The 19,562-nt window shown below is 52.9% G+C and overlaps 3 protein-coding genes across 7 annotated transcripts in view; 1 reads left to right on the plus strand and 2 right to left on the minus strand.

The window, feature by feature from the left end:
• Positions 1-411: 411 nt before the first annotated feature.
• Positions 412-9,111, minus strand: HECTD3 (HECT domain E3 ubiquitin protein ligase 3). The gene is made up of 21 exons (XM_032160635.2): positions 8,743-9,111; positions 8,400-8,560; positions 8,043-8,135; positions 7,828-7,963; positions 7,411-7,526; positions 7,212-7,325; positions 6,987-7,069; positions 6,379-6,544; positions 6,079-6,160; positions 5,252-5,434; positions 5,058-5,110; positions 4,778-4,842; positions 4,519-4,622; positions 3,859-3,978; positions 3,656-3,745; positions 2,465-2,671; positions 2,114-2,243; positions 1,921-1,995; positions 1,716-1,797; positions 1,530-1,601; positions 412-1,437 (listed from the first exon to the last, which is right to left on the minus strand). The coding sequence occupies exons 1-21, from the start codon at positions 9,109-9,111 to the stop codon at positions 1,353-1,355; spliced, it is 2,586 nt and encodes an 861-aa protein (XP_032016526.1). The 3' UTR covers positions 412-1,352.
• UROD (uroporphyrinogen decarboxylase) lies at positions 9,011-13,435 on the plus strand. Of its 3 annotated transcripts, none has more exons than XM_058442949.1 (11): positions 9,011-9,126; positions 9,686-9,861; positions 10,762-10,874; positions 10,990-11,069; positions 11,146-11,208; positions 11,448-11,645; positions 11,762-11,923; positions 12,278-12,415; positions 12,575-12,675; positions 12,779-12,845; positions 13,180-13,435. In XM_058442949.1, exons 2-11 carry the CDS (start codon positions 9,854-9,856, stop codon positions 13,339-13,341), a joined length of 1,092 nt encoding a protein of 363 aa, XP_058298932.1. In that variant the 5' UTR covers positions 9,011-9,126; positions 9,686-9,853; the 3' UTR covers positions 13,342-13,435. The 3 variants fall into 3 exon arrangements, with proteins under 3 accessions (XP_058298932.1, XP_058298930.1, XP_032016527.1); XM_058442947.1 differs by lacking the exon at positions 9,011-9,126 and adding an exon at positions 9,183-9,223; XM_032160636.2 differs by lacking the exons at positions 9,011-9,126; positions 9,686-9,861 and adding an exon at positions 9,997-10,140.
• A 798-nt stretch (positions 13,436-14,233) lies between these two features.
• ZSWIM5 (zinc finger SWIM-type containing 5) overlaps positions 14,234-19,562 on the minus strand; it is a 176,199-nt gene continuing 170,870 nt past the window's right edge. For 2 of the 3 annotated variants that reach the window (XM_032160639.2, XM_032160638.2), the window contains 3 exons: positions 18,443-18,606; positions 17,883-17,964; positions 14,249-17,146 (listed from right to left, as the gene is read on the minus strand). In XM_032160639.2, coding sequence (XP_032016530.1) covers positions 16,284-17,146; positions 17,883-17,964; positions 18,443-18,606 — 1,109 coding nt within the window. In that variant the 3' untranslated portion in view covers positions 14,249-16,283. Of the gene's footprint in view, positions 17,147-17,882; positions 17,965-18,442; positions 18,607-19,562 lie in introns of all 3 variants that reach the window. The other variant, XM_032160637.2, reaches the window with a different exon arrangement.

Consider the following 19,562-nt stretch of genomic DNA (forward strand, 5'->3'; position numbering starts at 1 on the left):
CACAAAAAGGACTGCACCGGGTTGGGGGCAGGGTAATAAAGACACTACTTCCTCCACTTCTGTCAACAACCCTGACCTGGATGGTTTGTCAGCCCTCCCAAGTCTCTGTCTTCTATGATGTCAAATTCTTCTGCCCACTTGGTTCCAGAAGTGGACTCCCATCCTCCAAATCACCATATCCATGCCAGAAAATGCCAGGCCAGCCTGTTTGCTTGTTTTCCCTTTTCTGGGCAGTGGGGCCCTTACATCTCTGCTCAGCCCCAGATGTGTAACTGTGCAAAGTTTGTCACTGAGAAGCCTCTACTTGCACTTCACATCCATCTTCTTGGCTCTGAGCAGGGCACTAAAGTCGATTTCTCCTTGTGATCCCTGTGCCTAAGCCCAGGGCCCAATAAACACATTCTGAAGGAATGAATTCGTCCATTTATTCAACTTTCCAGTATGCAAGAACTTCTTTTCACGGAGTGTCACGGAGGCCCTGAGGGAGGAATGGGAAACTGGGGCAGGGGTGTGCATAGCTCTAGAACAGGTTTAAGGTCTAGGCTTTAGAGTTGGGGAAAGGGGAGTGATTACAGATTTCAAAAAGGCCATAACTGGCCTTAACCTGTGCAAAATCTTGGGGGTGAAAGGGCAGACAGGGAGTCAGGCTGGAGGTGATGGAGAAGTGAGGAATATGGGGAGGTCGTGGTAGTAGAGTTCACATTGAGTGGATGTGGGTTCTGAGTCAGGGAAGGTGGTGGCACTTTGTGTGTTGAGACTGGGTTGGAAGAAGAGAGCCACCACATCTCTGGTATGGAGGGAGAGGAGGAAAAGAGCAGTATGTGAGGGCAGGTGCTCAGCTACTGCTTCCTTCTTGAAGCAGGTGACCAAGGAGTTTGGCTATCACTCCCCGCCCATCCCAGGCTCCCTGCTTGGGGAGGGGCCGCCACCAACCTCCAGTGTTTTATATTTTTAGCTGTGAGTCATGGCTGAAGAAAGCCAGAGAGAAAATAGGAGAAAAAAGGTGGAGCTGAAAATGGAGGCAAAGTCCATGGGTTGGGGACCTAGATGGCCCCCTTCAAGTCGCTCAGGCCTGGCAGCTTGTGCTGGGCTTGTGGAAGATTCCCTCTTAAGAGGTGAAATACCTCGGGAAGCAAGCCCCAGCACGGGTAGGGCTTGTGGATCTGCGGGGCTGGGCCACTAGTGTTCACCTGACTACGTCAGCTGCCCCTACTCCAACTGCACACAGAAGCGGGGCACACGGGGATTTGCTGAGCATGTCAGCCAAACCAGGGCAGGGAAGGTGTCTTCGCCCTGGGCAAGGCCAAGAGGGACACGTGCAGTCCTGCTGGTCCCACAGCCGGCGGCATGCCTCACTCCTCCCAAGGGCTCATGTCAGTGTCGATGGCCACGCAGTTGTAGGCTGCATAGCGGAGCTTCTCCTCGCATACCTTGGCACTGTGGGAATGGGGACTTGGTCAGGTCCCTCCAATGCTACCAGGGGTGATGGGGTCCCCTGGGGCCCAAATCGAGCCTAGGAAAAAACCCACCTGGCATAGTGTGGCAGGAAGAGGGTGCTGGAGCAGGTGGAAGACTCGGGCAGCGCGTCTGTGGTCTCGTAGCTGGGGGCATTGAAGGACCACAGGTCAGGAAGATGTGTTGGGGCACATGTACGTGTGTGGGGAGGAAGGACAGAAGGCGGCCATGGCACCTTCGGGCCTCCCTCCAGCACTCACCCCAGCTTGTCTGGGTAGATGTAGATCCGAGCTGGCAGGCGACTGCGGCCCGTGACAAAGCGCAGGAAGCGGCTCCGGTCCTCTGGAGGGAGAAGGAAATCGGTGCCCGCGTGGATGGTGAGGGAGGGTCTACAACTTCTACCCTGCCTCTGCAACTCAGCAGCAGAGTCCAAACCCAGGTGTCACCCTGCCCTCCTCCACTGACCATTGGTGAAGTTGTTCAGTGCCTCCCAGAAATACTGCACCCGCGAGTCAGATGGCTCGAAGTCCTCAAATCGGGCTGGTAGAGACAAGGCCAGCATTCATTCTTGGGTCTCATCTTGCCCAGTCCTTGAGCCCCAACCCCTGTGCTATGCTGTGCTGCCCTGCCCTGCCCTGCCTTGCCTTGGGGAACTCACTGAGCTTGCGCAGAGCATCCACGGTGACCTCTGGATCCCCACACACTTTCTTCTCCAACTCTTGCCAGGTCAGCAAGTCCAGCACAGCCTGTGGCACCACCTTCAGCAGACCTGCCTGCATAGCTGCCACCTGGGGAGTGGGTAAAAGGCTTGGCTGGGGAAGAGGGCACACCTCCTGCCTTACACTGGGGGGCATCACTGTAGCCTCTTAGCAGCAGAAAGGTGGCACCGAGGAATGGTGGGGGCCAGAGTTCTTGGAGTATTGGTGGCTTACAGGCTGCGTTCTGGGTCCCAGGAGCTGGGGCTCAGGTGGGGCCAAAGCTCTCTGTTCTACTGGCCTCTGGGTACTACCTGCTCCTTGCTCTCCTCTAGCCGTGCCTTCTGGACCAGCTGGATGAAACGAGAACGGTCCCCATATCCCACGACGATGCCTGCACCCCCAGGGATCAGCTCCACCACCTGTTGGTCACTCAGTACAGTGGTGAATGTTAGTTCCTTCCCAAACTTGAACTCAAACGTCTCCTTGTCCATTCCTTCCATCACTTCCAGCAGCTTCACCTAGGGGTTGGAGAGAGGCAGGGAGGTAACCTTTTCACTGTGGAGACAGTCCCTGTCTTTCCACAAGATGCTCACAGGGAAGCAGAGACAGCCAGGCAAGGCAGTCCCCGTGGAGGCAGCAGGGAATGAGGGTGTCAGTACAAGAGCTGTAAAAGCATCAGGACAACACCTAACCAGCCTTGGGGGCCAGAGGAGGCATCCTGTGGAAAACGGCGTCTCAGCTGAGACCCAAATGATGGCTGGGCCATAAGGGAAGTTAGGAGAGAGAACATCTTGGAGAAAGCTGGAAAGAGCAAAAGGCCTAAGGAAACTGTTTGGCTGGAGCCTGAATGTGAACCAAGTGGCTGGAGATACAGGGTTCATGTAAGGCCTTTACAGATTCTGCATTCTATCCTAAGCCCAGGGCCGAGCCATCAATGAGCTTAAATAAGGAGAGTGAAATGAATTACTCTGGCTGCATGGAGACCAAATGGGTAAGAACGGAGACAGGGACACTAGCTTTTTAGTAAGTGATTAGCTAAGGAGGAAAGGTGTCCTCAACCAGGCAGGGAGACAGTAGTGAGATAGAAAAAGCAGACAGATTACAGAGGAAGACTCAAGAATGTGGCGGCGAGGAAGAAGGGGTGAAGGAGGGCCCTGTGGGCTTTGGGATGGGGAGGAGTGGGACATAGTGCCCTTCTGAGGCAGGAGCCCTAGAGGGGAGTAGTCTTCGGAGAAGATAAAGAACACACTGAGCCTGAGATACCATCTTGGGGCAAACGTCGAGGGTACAGATACATATATGGCCCCAGGCTTAGGAGAGGCTGGGGCTAGAGGTCAGGATTTTAGGGGTCACGAGTCTACAGACAGTAGTTGAAGCCATGGGAGTGGATGGATTGGAGAGGGATCTTGTGTGTGGTGAAAGAACAAGGTACAGAACAGCCTTAGAGATGACCAATCTTTAGGGGCCGGGCAGAGGAAACACTGGTTCCGGGTCCTACTCACCAGCACAGAGTCCACAGCTGGGAAGTCCTTGCTCCAGCTCACCTCTTCACCAGAAAGCTGCTTCCACACAAAACCAGGCAGGGCCAGGACCTGTGTGACAAACACTCCCCACTGTCTTCTCACCCTGAGCTGCCCAGGTTTGGCTGGCCTTTCCTTCCAGGGGCCAGGGCTGATCCGATGGGGGCGTGGATAAGGCTACTCACCAGGAACTCCTTACCCCGAAGGGCAGCCCCCATCAGCTGTCCGATCCATTCATACTTGGCAAAGTCTCGGCAGGAGGGGTTGGGCACATACATGTCCCGAGCCTCACCAGTGCCATTGCCCTGCCCCAGAGACAGAGCTGTGAGCGTGGCATGAGAGACACCCTATTTTCCTGGCCCAAAGACTTCCCTGAACATTTTCCACTAAATGATGCCTTCAAATGCACAGTGGCTCCTCCTCTCCCTGTCTGCCCAGAGGTTGCCCTGAGCAACTCAGTCCCTCCTCTGCCCTATTTCTATTTTTTTTTTTTTGAGACAGAGTCTCACTGTGTCACCCAAGCTGGAGTGCAGTGGTGTGATCTTGGCTCACTGCAACCTCCGCCTCCTGGGTTCAAGTGAGTCGCCTGCCTCAGCCTCCCAAGTAGCTGGGACTACAGGCGCGTGCCACCACGCCTGGCTAATTTTTTTTTATTTTTAGTAGAGATGGGGTTTCACTACATTGACCAGGCTGGTCTTGAACTCCTGACCTCGTGATCTGCCCACCTTGGCCTCCCAAAGTGCTGGGATTACAGGCGTGAGCCACCATACCTGGCCCCCTCCTCTGCCCCCTTTCTAGCTCAATCTGGCACCTGGGAGGTTTGCAGAGATGGAAATGGAGATTACCTGGTTGGCTGTGCGTACAAAGAAGGGCAGGGGCACAGGGGTATCCGCTGAGCTAGGGCACAGCTCTTCTGACATATCTGCCAGGCTGTCCCGGAAACCACCCCCTGAAATGACAGATGTCCTCAGCTGGGCACTCAAGAGCCCAGCTCCCATAATGGGGTAATGAATAAGACCCCCATCATCATGAGCTGGTAAGAAGCCTCTATCACTTTGATAGGGCAACAAGCAGGACCCTTGAGATCCTCCCTCAGTGCCTCACCTTGGTCAATGATGCCTTCTGCAATAAATTTACACTCCCACCACTGGTCATAGCGCATGGGCCACCTGCAAAAAACGTGGGCAGATTTGTCATCATGTGGGGCCAGGTGTAGCACAATTCATCAGCTCATAGACCACCTGGGAAAAGCAGTCATGGCGAGGGGTGCCTCAAGCAGTTTTGTGTGTGTGTGTGTGTGTGTGTGTGTGTGTGTGTGTGTGTGTGCGCGCGCGCGCGCGCGCAAACGGCTGTCCTGCGTAAGTCCCTCACTCTCATGCCATACCTGTAGTCCAGGGGCTTTTCGTATTTGTCAGAGGGCTTGAGACCTTCATATACCTGGGGGCAAGGAGGAAAGGAGTCACAGGAAAGCAAGACCTGGCCCCATACTTGCCCCAAGAACTTGTTCAGGTCCCTCTTGGCCTGGCCCCCTTGGCCCTTGACTGATTCTATCTCAGTCTGACCCTGGGTGGTGCAGACCTGGGTGAAGACTGCATTCTTGCAGGCAGGGTCTCGAGAGGGGCAGGCACGGTGTTCCATGGCAAGACGCCGGTTGATGTATAGGCGTGGCATGAAGCTGGGCTTGCTGCTCTCTGAGTCACGCAGGCACTGAGCCACCAGGCCGGGCCGCTGGCGGGACAGCAGTAGGAACTGCTTCACTTGCTAGTGAGGAGAGGTGGCCAGAGCAGGAATGAGCGGGCAGTCCGCCTCTGTCCAGGCCCTGGAACTTTCCTCTCTGCCTGTATCCAATTCCACCATTTCAGTCCAAGTCTAGTCCATCCCTGCCCTTGTCTCCAGTCCCTTCCTTAGTTCAGCCACCAGGGAGAGCTTTCTAAAACAAAAAAATCTAATACTGTCATTACCTTCCTCACCTTTCCAACAGCTCCACTACCCGGGGACAAAGTCCTTGCTTCACAGCCTGGCCCACAGGGCCCTCTGCAACCAGGACCTTCCTCCTGCCCACATCCTTCCACCCTCATTCCTCTGTCATACTCACACCTACCAGCACACTTTTCTCAAGTCACCTTGAGCTGCTGGTGACTCCCTGTATGTACCTTTCATGCAACCTGTCCTGCCTGTGCTGTCAACAGCCCTTGGGTATTCCACACACTCTGGAATACCAAGGAGGCTGGGGAACAGCCTCCCAAACACTAAATCTGGACCATTTGTTCTGGCCTTCTTCCTATGTTCCCAGACCCAGCAAAGGTCTTGCCCTAGAGTAAGTTTTAGGAACTCTGCTAAGGAATGAACAACTATGTGAGCAGGAAGGGGAAATGCCAAGACCAGCACTGGGTGGGTCAGCTCACCTTAATCTCACTGAAGGTGCCCAGTGTGTGGTCCCAGGCAGGTACCAGGTGGTGCAGGACACTATCAAGGATCTTGATGAATCTGGCATGGGTAGATAAAGATTGACTGCAGCCAGAGTTTGGCATACATGTAAGACCCCCAACTCCCCAACATAAAGGGACAGGAACAGGCAGGACCTGGGGGCTTCTCTGACCCTTGAACACCTTATACCATGAGACTTTGGGAACCTCCTCCATGCAGACACACAAGGCTCAACGTTGGGGGAAGGGAAGGGCCCATAGGTCCAGGACCACAGCCACCTCTGCAGGAGGACAGCTCTGCGGTACAGTACTTCGGGGTCGGTGCCTTCCAGGCGTGGATATCGCACCAGACTAGTTGGCTGGAACAGGTCTGCATTCAACCCTAGTTCCCGCTGTCTAGACGACTTGATCTTGACCCCTCGGAGACGAACATCAATCCCATCATCTGGGGGAAGGGGTCAGAGTGAGGTCATTTATGGCACCTGCTGCCTCCTTGGCCCTCAGACCTGGGAATGGCTCCTTGAACGCTCAGCCTTTTGTCACCATTAGCCCCTAGAAACTCGGGACCTTCAGGATCACCTTCTATCACCTGATTCTGATTGATCTATTCCTGCTGATTCCTCTGTCTTTCACTAGAACGCTGGGATGCCTGAGGGTCCCAACTCAGTTCCTCTTCCAGGTGAGCCCAACCACCTGTATGGCTTCAAGGCATGCCTATACCTGGCACGTCCCAGCTGGCTCAGGCCCCAAAGCTCCAAATCCTGGAGTTAGTTCAGCATCACCTTCACCCTAACTCCAGGCCCACCCTCTTCTCTCCACACTCACTGTCTGTTTGCCCCCATCTCCACGCCGGGTTCTCTTTCCCTCCTTATAGCCTTAAGCCTCACCTCGGCACTCCACGATGCGGATCTCGATGATCGGGAGGTGGACGGTCATGTCCTCCAGGACACAGACATCCCCGATCAGGGTCCTGAGGAGATAAGTGTGAGGCACTTCAGATACCTCCTGCCTCAGGCCTTCAGGGACTGCTAGAATCTCACTCAAACTTAGGCTTTCAAGCTGGGCTAGGCTTGGAACATGCCCTACTTCCCTCCCCAGGCCAGCGTGCTCACTCGTCAATGCTCACGTCACTCAGCTTCTTCAGGTTGTCCCCTTCGCCCCCATAGACCACCACCCGCTTTGGCATAAAGTTGTCATCTGTGGTATCCACTGTGAGTAGCAGCTTCCTGAAGGGTCAGAATGTGAATATGAGTCTTTGTGAACCCACAGGGACATGGCTCACCCATACTGTCCTGCCCAGAGCCTACTTACTTGACAATGGTGCCCTTCTTCATAGTAAGCCGTACCCAGTGCTGGCACTGGGACCCATCGCTCTCCCAGTAGGTATCGGCATTGCTGTCTGTCAGGCAGGACACGTTGAACTCCTCCTGGGGAGGGGCAGAGAGGTGGAGTCAGCAGTTACCCTCCCTCCCTGCGCTGGGCTTGTGCCCTGGGCCAGGAGCACCAGAGAGAAAGCATGGTGAAGTTGGGCTAACGGGCAACTGGTATGGGATAGGAGGCCGCTGGGTATGTAGGGGTCCTATAGACTTCCAAGATAGGGAGCTGAACCGAGTGTGGCCCGTGGGGACCCTGTTTTGGTCCTGGCCTGCAGGTGGGGGTTCTTTCTGGATCTAGCCTTGAGGGGTGTGACTATATCTTGCCTGGGGTGGGAGGAGCCCCAGCACCCACCGTGTAGGAGGAAACGTCTATGCTCTCCACATACTGCTTCACGCTACCCAGGTTCTCATCCTCCTTGCCCAGGTGGTCATACAAGAAGTGGATCAGGTCCTCGTCGCACTCGTAGGTCCATGTCGGGGGTACATAGCTAAGCAACCCCAAGCCCCTAATTAGACTGGGCCCAGACGCAGAGCTCCTTCCTCCCCACCTCATTCCAGATCACTCACAGTAGCCTTTGTACAGCTTCTGCGTATGCCTCTGCCGGCTGAGGTCTCGATCCCAGGCGATGTGAGTATGTCAGGTCCACCACCTGTTCCCACCTGTGGGCACAGAGTTAGGGAGTGGGATGGGGAGGCATCAGCGGGCAGCAGGACACTACCTCCATGCCGTGTAGCCTTCTCCAGGGCTCTATCTCTCCGTCTCCAGACGCCCCACCCGGGCCCCCTTCACGTCCCGCCCCTTCCCTGTTCTTAACCCTGCCTCCGCTCCAGTATCCCACCCACCCCAGGGCTGTGGCTGATGTGTTCCCAAGCCCTCCTGGCCCGGCCTTCTGACAGCAAACCCCGCTCCTTCAAGTGCAGGACCTGAGCACCGGCCGATAATCCACGCCAAAGAGCTGCTGCTGCCGCTGGAGGTGGTTGGGAGTGTCGATGGGTACCAGGCGGGCTCCGCCCTCCGCCGGGCGGCACACCAGCAGCCAACCTTCCTGCAGCCCGCAGTCGCCCAGGTGCTCTGCCAGCTGCTCCTGCCGGGACGCGCAGGATGGGGACAGCCGTCAGGGAATTGCCCAGCTGCCTGTCCTGCCCAGCCCAGGGCAAAGGGCACCGAACGCAATGCCAACTCAGTATCGGGGAGGAAAGGGAAACAGCCAGAGGTTTCTCTGGCCCCGGGGGTCTTTTACCGGGTCCTGGGCAGGGAAGAGCGCACCTTTGTCAGCTTCACCCAGAGCCCGTGGCCGTTGCACAGCTCCTCGCCCGTGGTGCGCACGCAGGCGCCGCGCCGGAGCTCGATGCTGTCGCGGGCGGCGCGGAGGGGCCCGGAGCCGGTACCAGGGGCTGGGCTTGCGGCGCCCACACGCAGCCCCAGGCCCTCTGCCTCCCACACGGGCAGGAGCACGCGCGACGGTCCCGCTGGGTCCTTGTAAAGCTTGTAGAGCACCTCTCGCGGCACGAAAGCCAGCGCTGCCGGCAGCGGCCGCCCGGCGCGGAGGCTCCGCGCTGCCTCTGCCAAGAAGCGCACGCGGCCCAGCAGCTGCCGCGGGGACTCCAGCACCGCGCCCGGGCCAGGACCCGCCATGGCGAAGTGGCGGAGGTGAGCGCCTAGGGGCGACCCTGCCCGGGGAACAGCTGGCTCGACCGCCGACAGAGCTTCCCACCACGCCCTGCCCCGCCTTTGGGCAGTCTTCGCCGTATGTTCTGGACTAAGCGCACCCCAGCTCTCACCGTATTGCACTGTGTAACCCTACACTCAACCATATTACCTACCTCTGTGCCACCCTAACCCAGCCGACGAAACCCGAGATTGGTGATTGCTACCTGATCAATCTCTCTCTCTCCATTTCCTTGCAACTACCATTTTATCTCTACTGTTACTACCCTCAGTCAAGTCACCATTCTAGCTAGCCTGGATCATTGCCAACAGTCATTTTTCTGGTTCTTCGTCTTGCTGTTTTTCCTCCCACTCCCAACGAATCTGCTGGACTCCCTATCTTATGGGTGGTGTGACTAAAATGTTTGAGACAATGGCCCCTTCCCCTGCCACTGACAGGAGTCTTGAGTCATTAGGGTTGATTCTGCTTGTCACTCCTAATCCCAAGGACACTGGTGATCATTATTCATTTTAATGTGAATGCTGATTTCTGTTTCCCCAGTCTTGTAGCTCCTTAAAGGCCGGGGCTGTCTTGAGCAGAGCTAACCTCTGCACCTACTATAGGTCCAGGCTATAGTATGGACCTGGCTGGATAAGACTGTTGGAATCATGAGTGGGACTTGCGCCAAGCCTCCGGATACCCAGACCGTCAGATGAGAACAAATTCCTCATGTCACCGTAAGATATAGTTACAGCAGAATTTTCTTTTGGGCCTTTGTTTTTGCGTCGCTACAGCGGACTTTACGGTGAAAAAAGGTAGGGGTCCTACGGGCAGCAGCCAAGGCAGCCCTGGAGCTGTCGCTGGAGTCCGATCATGTGATCTTCAACATGGCGACGCCCTGGGTTCCCTACAGAAAGGGGCGGAGCCTGGACTGGGAGGGCAGGCTCAAATTCAGGTTAAATTGCTGATTGAGCTCGCAGTTACAGACAGCTGACCATGGAAGCGAACGGGTTGGGGTGAGTTCTCCAGGGCACGCGGTGTGGCTAGCCGGGCTTCTAATTTGAGTCTTCCAACTCAAGACTCTATCCCTGTACTCCTCTTTCCCCACCCTGGAGATCTCCCAAACTGAACTCCGTTAGCTGGGATCCTGAATTCTAAAACCATGGGATTTTTGAGACGTTCATCCCAGGGGCCTTAATTCAAGGGATGCCTCAGGATTTCCAACCAGGATCTCTATTCTGGGACCGTCAACTCTGATCCCTCTTTATCCCCCAGCCTGGGGATTCTCAGCCCCTGAACCAGCCCAGTGACATTCCCGTTCCTGAGACTCACTAGTCCGAAGACCCCCAAACTATCCTTACTGGGCCTTCATTCCCTCCCCCAGTCCCTCTAGTTGCTTCGATTTTGGAAGAGTAGAGACTAAGTGCAGGGAAGAGGCCCCAGGGCGGGCCCTTCTGGAGTTGGTGCACCACCTGATAGGCAGAGAGGAGGCGGAACCGTCGGAAAGCCAGGGTTTGGGAGCTGGCCTGGAGGAGGTAGATAGCGGTCCTGGACTGAATCGGCCTTATGAACCCGCGCTTTCCCCAGCCTCCAGCCTAGCATACTGACACCTACCCCCACCCCAACCTGATTGCCAGACCTCAGGGTTTTCCGGAGCTGAAGAATGACACATTCCTGCGAGCAGCCTGGGGAGAGGAAACAGACTACACTCCCGTTTGGTGCATGCGCCAGGCAGGCCGTTATTTACCAGGTAAGAGTCAGGGCCTGGAAATCTAGCTAAAACTCCGCAGGGCGAAAAGTTTTCAAGGGCAGGGGAGGGCTCTGGATGGCGTCAAAGCTGAGCCCCGTCTTCCCTCTGTATGCAGAGTTTAGGGAAACCCGGGCTGCCCAGGACTTTTTCAGCACCTGTCGCTCTCCTGAGGCCTGCTGTGAACTGACTCTGCAGGTGAGGGGTCCACAAAAGAGGGAAAGATTTATGCCTTCAGTCTGCCACCTAGCAACCTGTCTCCTGTTTCCTACAGCCACTGCGTCGCTTCCCTCTGGATGCTGCCATCATTTTCTCCGACATCCTTGTTGTACCCCAGGTACCCACTCAAACCTGATCCTGGAATATAATCCAAGGACCCCTTGAAAATCCTCCTATCAGTCCAGTCAAGGTTTACAATAAGCACTTATCCTAACTGGATCGAGGGAAAAACTAAGGTTGAAAGAGATGGAGTTTGGCAGAGTTTTATTCTCCTTTTCCTTCCTCCTGGAATGAGCTGAACAGAACCTTTCCTCCTGGATTCCATTTTGGGCACCCAGATGTTTTCTCCCCCTCCAGGCACTGGGCATGGAGGTGACCATGGTACCTGGCAAAGGACCCAGCTTCCCAGAGCCATTAAGAGAAGAGCAGGACCTAGAACGCCTACGGGATCCAGAAGTGGTAGCCTCTGAGCTAGGCTATGTGTTCCAAGCCATCACCCTTACCCGACAACGACTGGCTGGACGTGTGCCACTGATTGGCTTTGCTGGTGCCCCAGTAATGTGGGACAGGGCAGGGACTGGGGGCGCGGGGAGATCACTCTGGCAGGTCTGGGGTAGACAAAGGAAGGGTCAGTCTGGCTTCTGTGACACCATCTTTCTATCCTTCTGTAGTGGACCCTGATGACATACATGGTTGAGGGTGGTGGCTCAAGCACCATGGCTCAGGCCAAGCGCTGGCTCTATCAGAGACCTCAGGCTAGTCACCAGCTGCTTCACATCCTCACTGACGCTCTGGTCCCATATCTGGTAGGACAGGTGGCGGCTGGTGCCCAGGTGAGTCCTGAGAGAGAGAGAAATAGGCTGGGATTTGGTCTGTAAGGACCTGAACTAAACCTGAGAGGGCAGAGGTCTTAACGCCAGGGATGAAAGAACCTTGGCCTCCAGTGATCTAGCTGAGCAGCCAAGCCCATCCTGACACTGGCAGTGGGGCTTAATGCTCTGAATTTTCAGACACCAAAGTTAGTGCTGGGATCTGAGGAAAGTAATTTTTTTTTTTAATTACTGGGTTTATAGGGTCAGGCAGTATCAGGGATTGAAGTCATTTAGGGAAAATTGAGGTGGATTTTGTATGTGGGGGGAACTTCCTCTTTGTGTGTTACATATTTCTCTTTACCATACCCTAACTAGGCATTGCAGCTGTTTGAGTCCCATGCAGGGCATCTTGGCCCACAGCTCTTCAACAAGTTTGCACTGCCCTACATCCGTGATGTGGCCAAGCAAGTGAAGGCCAGGTTGCGGGAGGCAGGCCTGGCACCAGTGCCCATGGTGAGGATTGGGATGGGTTGAGTGAAAGTGGGCCTGTGGAGCTTTCAGGCTAAGTCCTGCATGGACTGGAGTGACCACTGGAGGGCAGCAGAAGTACAGTCAAGAAAGATTAATGGTTGTAGCAAGGCGCTATGTAGCCTGAGATCTGCTTTTTTCCAGATCATCTTTGCTAAGGATGGGCATTTTGCCCTGGAGGAGCTGGCCCAAGCTGGCTATGAGGTGGTTGGGCTTGACTGGACAGTGGCCCCAAAAAAAGCCCGGTAAGCCATGGAAAGGTGAGGCCTTGAGGTTGAGGTGGGGGTGTTGGCGGGGGGAGCTGCCATGTATACCGTTACCAGAACGTGGCACTGGCTTTGCTTCCAGGGAGTGTGTGGGGAAGACGGTGACATTGCAGGGCAACCTGGACCCCTGTGCCTTGTACGCATCTGAGGTAACAGCCAGGGCCCCTCTGTGTGTCTGTTACTGTGCACTCCTGTGGCTGTGGTTGTATTATTCTGTGTGCACTTGTTTTTTATGTCTGTCTGTCCTTTTCTTCTACCCTGTATGTACAACATAAGCCCTAGGAAGATCGGACTTTTTGTTGCTGTTGTTCATTTGTGTTTATGCTTCATGCCTGGGTCCATATTAGGGATCTGATAAATTTTATTGAATGACTGAATAACACTGAGTAGAAGCATGCCTACATATGCGTTTGTCACTAGTATATATAGGGAGGGCAGAGGCTTGCTGGTCCTCCTGTAGCCAGTGCCCTGTTGGTCCCTCAGGAGGAGATCGGGCAGCTGGTGAAGCAGATGCTGGATGACTTTGGGCCACATCGCTACATTGCCAACCTGGGCCATGGGCTTTATCCTGACATGGACCCAGAACATGTGGGCGCCTTTGTGGATGCTGTGCATAAACACTCACGTCTGCTTCGACAGAACTGAGTGTATACCTTTACCCTCAAGTACCACTAACACAGGTGATTGATCATTTCCAGGACAATAAAAGTTTCAGAGGTGAACTATTGTGTAGTTTTGTTTGTGAAAGATTTGTGCCCATATCCTCAGTTCTTCTTAGCCTCTGCTTCTTCCGTGGGAACCCTCTCTATATCCTCTTCACAAGTCATGGGGGATAGGTATCAGTGAATATGTACTATAGCACTTAAGGATTCTCACTCCCATCTTACTCTCAGATACCTAAGTCCCAGATACATGGGGTAGGGTAGAGCTTTCCTAGCAGTTCAGGTTGTCACATTTGCAGAAAAACAGGTGGGGTCCTCACAGCATACAAAGGCCAAATTGATAGGGCTTTATGTCTGGGGAGGAAGGGAAGTATACATCAAAAAGGGGCATAAAAGGGGTTAGAACGCTTCAGAGAGGCATGGGGAAGAAGATGGGAGTCTAGGTGAGCAGGGAGAAGCTGAGGGACCCTCAGCTTTGACACCAAAATATATGGAGGACACCAAAGCTCAGAGCTAGGTTGCTTAGGATTGGAGCTTTAGACAAGCCCATCATCACCAAGGCAAGAAGTACTCTGAAACCAAAAGACCCTCTGGCAACTCCAGGTTGCTTTATATTCTTTTCTGAGCATCCCCTTTAATTTTCTCAAGATCTTGGTGTTTCCGCCCTTCCTGGTGGTACCTGCTTCCCAGGACAAGGCTCTGAGGTATCTCTAAGCCCTGGGGAAGGGTCTGGTATGGCAAGAAATTCTTTGTCATTCTGCATCTCCTTGGACCACTAGGCACCCACTGTGCTGTAGGCTGAACCAGCTCCCTGGCCCAGTCAGGGCAATGCAGAAAGGAGAGATGGGTTTCATTTAATGAGAGAACACAATTTCTGCTTTTAGAAAAATGATCTTTTATGTGATCCATGATTTATTCATAGAAAAGCACTGTGAATTCACACACTTGCTAAAAAAGGGCAACTGTGATACAGAAATGAGAGTGGCTTCTCTCTTTTTTTTAACCAACCCATTGGGCTGAGACATAGGGGCCCTTGGCTGGACAGTAAGACTTGAGTAGCCACAAACGGCAAATACAACTTCTTGGTCAGTTTGGAGTAAAAAAGGTGACAGTTTGTCAAAGAAAGAAAAAGTAAAGCAGATGGAGAAGTTCTTAGTTCACATTCTAGCTATACCACCCCTTCCCTATCAAACCCCACCCCCCAACTCAGGAACTAAGACATGAAACAGTAAACACCAAGACACTGGTTCCAACTGACTCTTCTGAATGCCCTTGCTACCTCCTATAACAATTCCAGGCCGAGCACAGGGGTCAGGAAGGTAGCAGGAACATGATTCACTGTGGAGGTCAGCCAGGGCTAAGAGGGCTGCCCACTAGGGCTAGAAATTAGGAATGGAGAGGCTAAGTGCAGACCAGCCCTAGCCTCCAAGTCAGCGAGCAATGAGACTGTGACAAAAGCAGGCAAGGAAGCGTGAGGTAGAAAGGCAGGGGAAGAAAGCAAGTATGGGGCTAGACAAGAACTGTGGAGCTAAAGCAGCCAATCTGATGGCAGAGGGAGACTGGTGCTTAGAAGGTTGTTTGGTGAGAGAATGAATAGAGGAGGCACAGAGATGGGGAACAAACGTTTAGCTGGTGAGAGAGATTTAAGAGGAATGGGAAAGAGAAATCTGGCAAAAACAAAGGACACATTGATGCAGATCCTAACATGAATACACAGACATCCCTACATGTAGATATATGCTCAGTTACACATATAAAGACACGGATGCATGGATAACAAGCATACACACGGATACAAACATGTTAATACACATGCACTCGTGTACCCAGATATACACACTAAACATGCACAAACATGAGTGCATTTGCACAAAGATGTGCATCCTCACATGTACGCAAAATGTGTATATCTTCATGTAGAAACTCACAGTCCAGTGTGCATATATTCACACAGGTACACAGCCATAGAGCTGACACATACATATATATATGTGCACATACAGACAGGCATGCACAGATATATCTATGCACATAGACACGTACTTAGCCATAAAGATACACACACATGATTATAGATGAAACCACACACTCTCTAACACAAAGGTGACCACACTAGATGAATATTATGAACTCAGCGGCTTCCCAGACCTTCACATTCTCCCTGCACTTGTTTCTCAGGCATTCAACAGGCTCCTGAAGAGGCTGTGTGAGGCAGGAGCTTCAATGTCCTCATAATTTTGTGAGGCAAAAGTCTTAAGTCCAGTCCTGGCCTCTGTCCCTCACCACTGCGCTATAAATGCCCTGTCTGTAGGCGGGGGATTCTGCATAGACTAGACTTGGGTTGATTCTAACTGGCCATTTTTCTCCTTGGCACCCTCACTCTTCCACTGCTACCAGCAAACACTCTGCAAGGGAAACCTGAGAAATGGTTGTGAGTCTCCTCAGAAAATAAGCATATCCTCCTACCCACAGCTACTTCAAGTGCCCATCCAATCAGAAGCAGAATTATAAATACTTACAAGTTTACAATAATTAGCAACACATATAGTATTTACAGTCCCATAAATGTGTCTGTTTCTCTGGTTAAGCAATCCCTGAGATGGAACAGTGTTCTGTGTTTGCCAAGGGAGACAGGGCCAATGCTCAGGACACGCAGGATATAGGGGCATGAGGTGGCATGTTGTGGGGTTTCTGGTCGATCTGCAGGGCCCAGCTCCTCCATGAACAGTAGGCTGTAGTCAGAAGCTTGCCAAGGTAGGCATATCGACTAGAGTTGGACTTTCCCCATCCTTAGCCCTGTGGTCCTTTGGCCTCAGCCACAGATGCTCAGAGTTCTCTCAGGGTGGACAAATGTTTCAGTGCCCTTGGCCTGACCTGATACTACCTGGGAACCCAGGCTGCTCTGGCGGTGAGCTATCTGCTCTCTCAGCCAAAGCGCTCTCGCACCAGCAGCATCAACTTTTTCTTGCCTTTGTAGATCTGTTTGAGGTTGTCGATGAACTGGGCAAACTGCAGGTGGCCATCCTGGGGCAGCAGGAAGGTCTCCCGAGCCTTGCTTAGAAACTCAATGAACTCTCCATAGTGGCGGGGGCTGATGTGTGTTAGGCGTGAGTGTGTAGTGTTGATATAGGCATTGATGGTGGCATCCAGCAACTGGCGCAATGGAGCTTTGTCGGTGGACATGAGCTTTCCAGAGCTGCGGCGGCCTGGGATGCCGGCCAGGCCAGGTGCAGTCACTGTGCAGCGTCGTAAGATGTCTGAAAGCACTGTGGCACAGTGCACACTCTTCACCACCAAGGGGATGAGAGCTGCCAGCTCATTCTTGCCCAGAGAGTGGCTGAGAGCACAAGCCCAGAGCACATCATTGATGGCTGGGTGAGTATCCTGGTTGTAGGCCAGGTTAAGATGGCTCATGGCCAATGAGGCCAGCTTGAAGGCACGTAGCGGGTAGCCACGGAGCTCCATGTAGCGGGCGATGGTGAACAGCTGTGAATGGGTCATACCACCAGCAGCAGCATCAATGGCAATCTGGTAGGCTGCCTCAAAGGCAATGTGGTCTTTCTCACAGAGTGTAAGGGCTGACAGGGCACAGCTCTGTGGATCCTTCATAGCACACTGTAGGGCCAGTGTGCGAGCACAGCTAGCCAGTTCCTCCCGCTGTGGATAGTCAAGACTGAGGCGCAGGATAGTGGTGTGGGATACGGCTGTGGCAGCTACAATACTAGTAGCCTCAGTAGGGGTGAAGAGTGTGTACCAGCTCTGCAAGATGCTTACCAGGGCCCGCACACCTGTCAGGGAGAGCCTGAGCTCAGCCGTGGCCATCTGGGTCCTGATTCAGGTCTACCCAGATTACCATTTGGGGTTTGAACTTGGCCTGCAGAGGTGAGTTCTCCCTCCTCAGCAACCTTGAGATGATATGAGGCAAACCAGGGCAAGGGAAGCATCTCAGATGGCCAGACCCTGTTTGGGGTCTCTTCCTATCCTTTCTTTCCCCAGGTCAGAGGGTTGAAGGTTTCTGCAGGTGCTCTTAGCCCCTCACAAGGATGGGACAGTAGAGCCTGGGGTTTGCTTGCTCTGAGGCATGGGTTGCAGATCTGCCAGGGGTTCTAGCTGAAGTGGGGCCTCTCAGGGTAGAGTCTTGTGCTGGGGCTTTGGGCTTTAGAAAGGGTCCTGAGCCTCTAAGTTTTTCACAAGCATGCACAGGGACGGGGACCAAACCACTGGGCCCACTACCTCCCAAGGGAGCACTTGAGTAGCAACTGAAAATTCATTCTCTTAGACATGTCTCTGATGAGAGGATCAAGTGCTACTGAATCAGGATATGGTTCAGGCAGTGAGGACAGGGCTTGGGCTGGCTGAACAGAGGCCACCTTCTCCTACCAGCAGCCCCATCCTTTCTTAGGCCATCTCCTGATGGGCCTAAGATCTCATAGGAATATGAGAGCTCTAAGGATTGATTGTCCTGTCCCAAGAAGGGCCTAGAAACTCCTTTCCCCTGGGGGTAGAGGGAGGTGAGAGACTCACCCACTTCTGTAGCACAGGTCACCAACCATCGTACCATCTCCCTGCGTCTCCAGTTAAGGGTTGATAAGGTCATCCGCATCACCTGGGCACAAAAGAGGCCTTCCAGTGGGCTATGCCTAACTGTTGTGACCTCTCCCTCCCCTTACCATTCATTTACACGACAAATATTTTCTGGTGCTTTAAACAGTGGTCTCTCCCCCTGATAAACATAAAATACAGTTACTTTCTTTCCCAGCCCTCCCACCAACCAGATAGGAAGCTTCTCTGATGATCTGCAGCAAAGTCCTTATTATCATACCTTGCTTGACTTGTAGAAATGGGGAGGTAGAGAGAAGATAGGGACCCCATGAAGCCTAAAGGTGTATCTTGCTTCTGGCCTTAACTTAAAAGTGGAGCCCAATTTATGAAATCCTTGCCTTTTCCCTAGCCTAGAACTTGTGTTCTGGGCACAAAGAAAGAGCCAGACTTGGCCTATGCCCAGTCTCCCAGAGATCTTATCTTCTGCCATTTGTCACTAGGTCAGAGGTCTAAACTGGGGATGGCCTACTCTTCCTCCATACCTGTAACCCAAGTTCCAGCGCAACGTTGAGCAGGGTGCTGTCAGTACTATTGTCAGTGGGAGTAGCAATCTTGAATGCATCTTGGGCCAGTTTGAAAATGAGGGAGGAAGAATGAATGTGCTTCTGTATTGCTTCTAGAATTGTTCGGAGTCTCAAAGTGTCTCCTATAGGTGCCAAGAGAAGGGGCAGGGTCTATTTTAAAGTTTTACTAAACAGTCAGCTGATTGCAACAGATACTCATTGAAATGGCTGCTATCAATTCATTGAATCCTTCTGAATGCTACTGCCCCTTCTGGGTTATCGAGCTGTCTCCACTAATCACATTTGAGCCTCCTTCCTTCCCCAGACCCCCACGTGAATCCTATTCTCTCCACCTTTTCATCTGTCTCTACCTAATACTCTCTACCCTCAGGATCTTTTTACTTTTTTTGGAGACAGAGTCTCGCTCTGTTGCCCAGGCTGGAGTGCAGTGGCTTGATCTTGGCTCACTGCAAGCTCTGCCTCCCGGGTTCACACCGTTCTCCTGCCTCAGCCTCCCGAGTAGCTGGGACTACGGGCACCCGCCACCACGCCTGGCTAATTTTTTGTATTTTTAGTAGAGATGGGTTTTCACTGTGTTAGCCAGGATGGTCTCCATCTCCTGACCCTGTGATCTACTGCGCCTGGCAACCCTCAGGATCTTTAGGTACCAGAAATAATTTTCTTGAACACCTGAATTTCCAGAGCTACTTATACAGTAGACAGAAAGCCACATTACTGCCAAAAAAGAATGCCAGTCCCACCGTCTGCTTCTCACTACAGCTCCCTGGAGCAAAAAGGAGCGGGGCCACCACCAGTTCTTATTCAATAGGCAGGGATTCTATACAAAGCACAAAGAGTTAAGGAATATAACATATGAGGTGAAGGTTGCTGGATGAAGGCAGTGGTGTATGAAAGACTGTTATATCTTACAAAGGACAAATATATTAAGTAAAGATAGAACAAAAAGTAGGCCTTATGTTTTGCTTTGTAACTGCTGATAAAGTCAAAGAGGAGGAATGGTATGAGTATAGGCTTTGGAATAAAACACACTGGGGACTGAACCTGGTTCAGCCATTTAAGAGTTTAATGACTTCAGGTT

The sequence above is a fragment of the Hylobates moloch genome, unplaced genomic scaffold, assembly GCF_009828535.3.
Source record: "Hylobates moloch isolate HMO894 unplaced genomic scaffold, HMol_V3 SCAFFOLD_8, whole genome shotgun sequence".
Lineage (NCBI taxonomy): Eukaryota > Metazoa > Chordata > Mammalia > Primates > Hylobatidae > Hylobates > Hylobates moloch.

Excerpts from the sequence above, each read along its gene's own strand:
- UROD (XM_032160636.2), top strand. The coding sequence starts at position 10,121 with ATGGAAGCGAACGGGTTGGG. Across the intron at positions 11,209-11,447 it reads ACATCCTTGTTGTACCCCAG|GCACTGGGCATGGAGGTGAC; the intron begins GTACCCACTCAA and ends CTCCCCCTCCAG. Across the intron at positions 11,646-11,761 it reads TTGGCTTTGCTGGTGCCCCA|TGGACCCTGATGACATACAT; the intron begins GTAATGTGGGAC and ends ATCCTTCTGTAG.
- HECTD3 (XM_032160635.2), bottom strand. The coding sequence starts at position 9,111 with ATGGCGGGTCCTGGCCCGGGCGCGGTGCTGGAGTCCCCGCGGCAGCTG. Across the intron at positions 8,561-8,742 it reads TCTGGGTGAAGCTGACAAAG|GAGCAGCTGGCAGAGCACCT; the intron begins GTGCGCTCTTCC and ends GCGTCCCGGCAG. Across the intron at positions 3,746-3,858 it reads TTCGGGGTAAGGAGTTCCTG|GTCCTGGCCCTGCCTGGTTT; the intron begins GTGAGTAGCCTT and ends TTTGTCACACAG.